At 42.9% G+C, this 4,339-nt stretch overlaps 1 protein-coding gene across 1 annotated transcript; it reads right to left on the bottom strand.

The window, feature by feature from the left end:
- Positions 1 to 483: 483 nt before the first annotated feature.
- Positions 484 to 2,476, bottom strand: LOC144224265 (DDB1- and CUL4-associated factor 8-like). Its single transcript, XM_077755166.1, has one exon. The coding sequence runs from the start codon at positions 2,417 to 2,419 to the stop codon at positions 665 to 667; it is 1,755 nt and encodes a 584-aa protein (XP_077611292.1). The 5' UTR covers positions 2,420 to 2,476; the 3' UTR covers positions 484 to 664.
- Positions 2,477 to 4,339: the final 1,863 nt, after the last annotated feature.

The following is a 4,339-nucleotide window of genomic DNA, read 5'->3' as shown; positions in this document are numbered from 1 at the left end:
AAGTGTGCTCATTCAAGAAACAGGACCATGGTTTGCTTTATTTTACTTTACTTCTAAAGAATAAACGCATTTCTGAAATTTTCAAATCAACTGAAGAAATTAATGTTCAACTGCTAAAGATGAAAAAAAGGTGGCAGTTTTCAGAGTGTCATAAATAAGAGGATAGATTCAATAAAGCTATTAATTATTTTTAACTAGGAATAAGATAGACTCAATAAAGCTATTATTTTTAACTAGAAATAAGATAGATTCAATAAAGCTATTAATTACTTTTAACTAGAAATTAGATTCACTAAAGCTATTATTTTTAAATAGAAATAAGATAGATTCAATAAAGCTAATAATTATTTTTAACCATTCTCAGAACCTTTAAAAGTCAGTTGTAAGAGCTGAGCCATAAGAAAACAAAGAGGCAAAAAAAAAAAAAACCTTACATATTTTCTTATACAGAGATATAATGTGTAAAGAGAGAGAAGTAAAGAAACCAAGTGAGAGGAAAAGAATGGAAGAGGAAGAATGTAAAGAAGGGAGAGGACAGAGATACAAGAGAAAGTTTTTATTATGGAAAATAGAAGACAAAAGGAAAATTTCTTAGTTAAACTGAATTTTAAACTTAAAATTTAGCCTTCGGAGGCAACATCTAGCTGGAGCAGGCATGAGGCCTTCAGGACGGCAGGCACTGCACGTAGTCTTGGTTCTCTTCCTCCTCAGATGAATTGGAGGTACTGGAAGACTCATCCGACTCTGCAGCCCAGTGGTGGCGATGACCTCCCTGTGTCAGGTGACGCATCAGGAACCAAAGCATGTGGCTGTCAAACAGGTCAGTGTGGTGCAGGCGATCTTCATCTCGTTCTTGCTTGTTCCTCTTCATTATATACTTTAACGAGACCAGGTGGGTGATGGCTCCAGGTGCGGGTGCCCAGATCTTGACATCATCATCTAGGCCACTGCTCGCCATTACAGGTAGGTGAGGATGGGGCTCAACACAGTTTACAGTGCCTCCCCTGTCCCCTTCCATGAAGTGAACCACCTGGCAGGATGATTTCTCCCAGAAGAAGATGTGGCCGCAATCACTACCGCTCACCACAAACTCACTTCTGGGGCCATAGAAATTGACACCTTTAATTGTGGTACTATTTCTGTGCCCCTTGTATCTCTTAGCATACTGGGCTCCATCTCCTTCAGAGGAGTTGAAGAGATAAATATCTTCATCATTATAACTGGCCAGGAGCTCTGTGCCATCGTGGCTGTACACCACGCAGGTGATGTGTATATTGGTATCATCGTTGACTAGGTGATGAGGACAGAATTTCTTGAGTACCCCATTATTCTCGTTGTTGTCAATTTTCCTCTGGTCATAAATTCTTACAAACTGATCTCTTCCACCCACTGCAAACTGGTGAGGATTGGCAGGATTCACATATATGGTATACAGCCCCACTCTCTTCTCCATCTCTTTGGTTATCACCACTCTGGAAGCCGGCTGGTCTTGTCTGAGGTCAATGGCGAAAACAACTGCATCTTCACCTGAACTGAGGAACTTAAAAGGGGAGTCTGGCTCCAGAGCCAACTTGTGGGAGGGTCCCCTGTGCTGGGCCACACGCTTACTATTCTTGTAGTGCGGCAGGGCAGACAGCTCTGCTATGCGTATCTGCCCATCACGGCCACACGTGGCCACGGTGGGATCACCACAATTGGGTAGGAACTTGGCTTGAAAGACATTATTTCTGTGGCCACTCGGAAACACGAGTACTGGCTGCTTGCGCACCCAGTCCCACACTATCACTCTCAGATCATCGCTGCTACTGGCCAGCCAGGTGCCACGCTGGTTAAAGTGCACCGTGTTGACACAACCATGATGGCCTGCAAGCTGGGAGAACAGGTGCAAACGCTCCACAAAGAGCCTTGCCCCACAGGCCTCATACACAAAGCGGGCACTGGAACCCAGCTGGCGCTCGCGAAGAGCAGACACCGCTTGCCAGCGAGGGCGGGGCAGAGTGGAGATTTCGGAGGACACCCACTCCTCCAGGGCCTGGGCCTCAGGGGAGAAAAACAGATCACGGCTACTAGCTTCGTACCACGGTACCTGGGGCTGTTCTCCTGCCGCTTCTTCCTCTCCCTGGTCCTCGGTTTCTTCCTCTCCTCGCGCCCCCTCTTCTTCTGGGTCAGACTGGAATAGGTTTTCCCCAGAGTCAAAGAATGGGTTGAAATCTACGGTGCTTTCAAAGTTGATGTCTTCACTTGAACTTTCTGCATCAGCGCTCTGCCTTTCTGAGCTGGGAACACTGCCATCTCCGGTCACATTCAAGCGCAGCGCAGCGCCATAAGATGTCTCCCTTCCGGCTTCTACCTCAGGGCTACTAAGCAGGCTTCTGTCTGGGTTCTGCAGGCCATCTGTGCGGCCCCCGTTATCAGACATCTTGAAAGATAATTGCTGCAGCCGGTCTGGAGCGGTTAAAAGTCCCAAAAGTCTGAGAAAGGGAGCAGAGGCGCCCTGGCTAGGCCAGAGAAAAGTCTCGAGGCCTAAGAGGCTCCGGTGCTCGATGCCAACGCGGCGCGCCGCAGGCCCAAAGTGGGAAGGGGCGATTATCTGGATAAAGCTGTTGGAAGTATGGGAGCTGACGAGGTTCAGAAGACTTTTCGTACTGTCTAACATATCGCGGTATCTCAGGACTGCTCAGCCTTTTCCAGGCCTTCAGCCGCAACCCCACAGCTATCTCGCCCTCTGCGTTCTGTTCTTTTGAATTTGGATACATGTTGCACTTTGAAAGACATTCTAAGAGAATTATCGGCAAAAGTTATAAACTTTAGGCAGAACAGTTATAAAAGACTCTCAGTGCTTTGCTTGAAGAGAACGTACAGTATGAAATGAAGGAATAGGCAAACAGTGAAAGATTGCTAAGGTCCGCACAGCTGATCAGTTTATGACGTACAAAAAATATCTGCAGCAAATCGAACAGCTTTAGGGAAACCTTGACAGCTCTAATTGGTAGAAATGGCATAGATAAAATAAACATTGCCTAGTTAATTGCATTTTAGAGTTAAAAAATACTTTTTAGGGGCGCCTGGGTGGCTTAGTCGGTTAAGCGTCCGACTTTTGCTTAGGTCATGATCTCGCGGTTCGTGGGTTGGAGCCCCGCGTCGGGCTCTGTGCTGACTGCCAGCTCAGAGCCTGGAGCCTATTTCAGAGTCTGTATCTCCCTCTCTCTCTGACCCTCCCCTGCTCGCTCTCTCTCTCTCTCCTAGAAATAAATAAAAAAAAAAATACTTTTTAGTATGAGTAGATGCCAAATATTGCTTTGGACATACATCTACCAAAAGATACTCATTTTTTTTTTAAATCTGAGATGTGAATTTAACTGTGTGTCCTGTATTTTTATTTGTCACATCTGGCAGACTTTCTTAGTGAGAAGAGTAATTTAGTCCCTCAGTGAAATCAAAGCTGGAATCAACTGGTCAATTTAAAGTAAACATTGAAATGAGTAACTGCTTCACCAATTTGAGATACAAGCACAACTTCTATCCTTTTTCCACCAGAGATTCTATATATTTATTTTGAGTTAATTCAATCTAGGATACTTAGGGAACATCAACACAATTTAATGAAAGAAAAAATTATTTTGTGATGTCAGAACTATCAAAATATTTTAAATATCTCCTCAAATTTTCAGAGACTTCTTGGGGGCCTTTTAGGAAAGGAAAACAGCTCCTCAGAGAGGGTTAATTGGCAATGCTATGTTAAGTTCAGAGCTTCTCTAAGTGAATTATCTAAGGTAATGTCAGTAGATTTTCAAAGGGCTGCAGTAAACTGCTGACTACGAATGCCGGAATGAGGAAAACAAGATTTCCCTCAGAGTAATTGCAAGATCAATGCAAAATTGATTGAACATAGAAGTATAAAGTCTTCTAAAGAAAGAAAATGGTTCCATGGTTGTAGTAATGGAAAGACACATTAAAGAATATTCACAGCAATTTGTAAAGAGTAGCACAACAACCAGAAAACCACCCAAAAGCCCATCAAGAGAAACATGCATAAATAAATTGGAATATATTCCTAGAATGGTATAATGTACAAAGGTGAAGATCAATGAATAAATACATCAACATGGATGAATCTCAAAAACAGAATGGTGAGTGGAAACAAGTGAAAGAATAGTCAATAATTTCACTTTCATGCAGATCTTTATAGTTTTCCTATTAATAAAACTATTTTAAAAAGCAAGGAAATATTTTACTCAAACATCAGGATAAATATTTCCTTTACAGGAGAGGAAGAGTTAAAATCTTGTAGAGATGGAGCTTCAAAAATTCTTGGTAGTATTTATGGCTTTTCCTTGAT

Source organism: Crocuta crocuta, unplaced genomic scaffold, assembly GCF_008692635.1.
Source record: "Crocuta crocuta isolate KB4526 unplaced genomic scaffold, BGI_CrCroc_1.0 scaffold1129, whole genome shotgun sequence".
Taxonomy (NCBI): Eukaryota; Metazoa; Chordata; class Mammalia; order Carnivora; family Hyaenidae; genus Crocuta; species Crocuta crocuta.
Note: the sequence above shows the minus strand (reverse complement) of the source record. Positions and strands in the feature narration are given on the sequence as shown.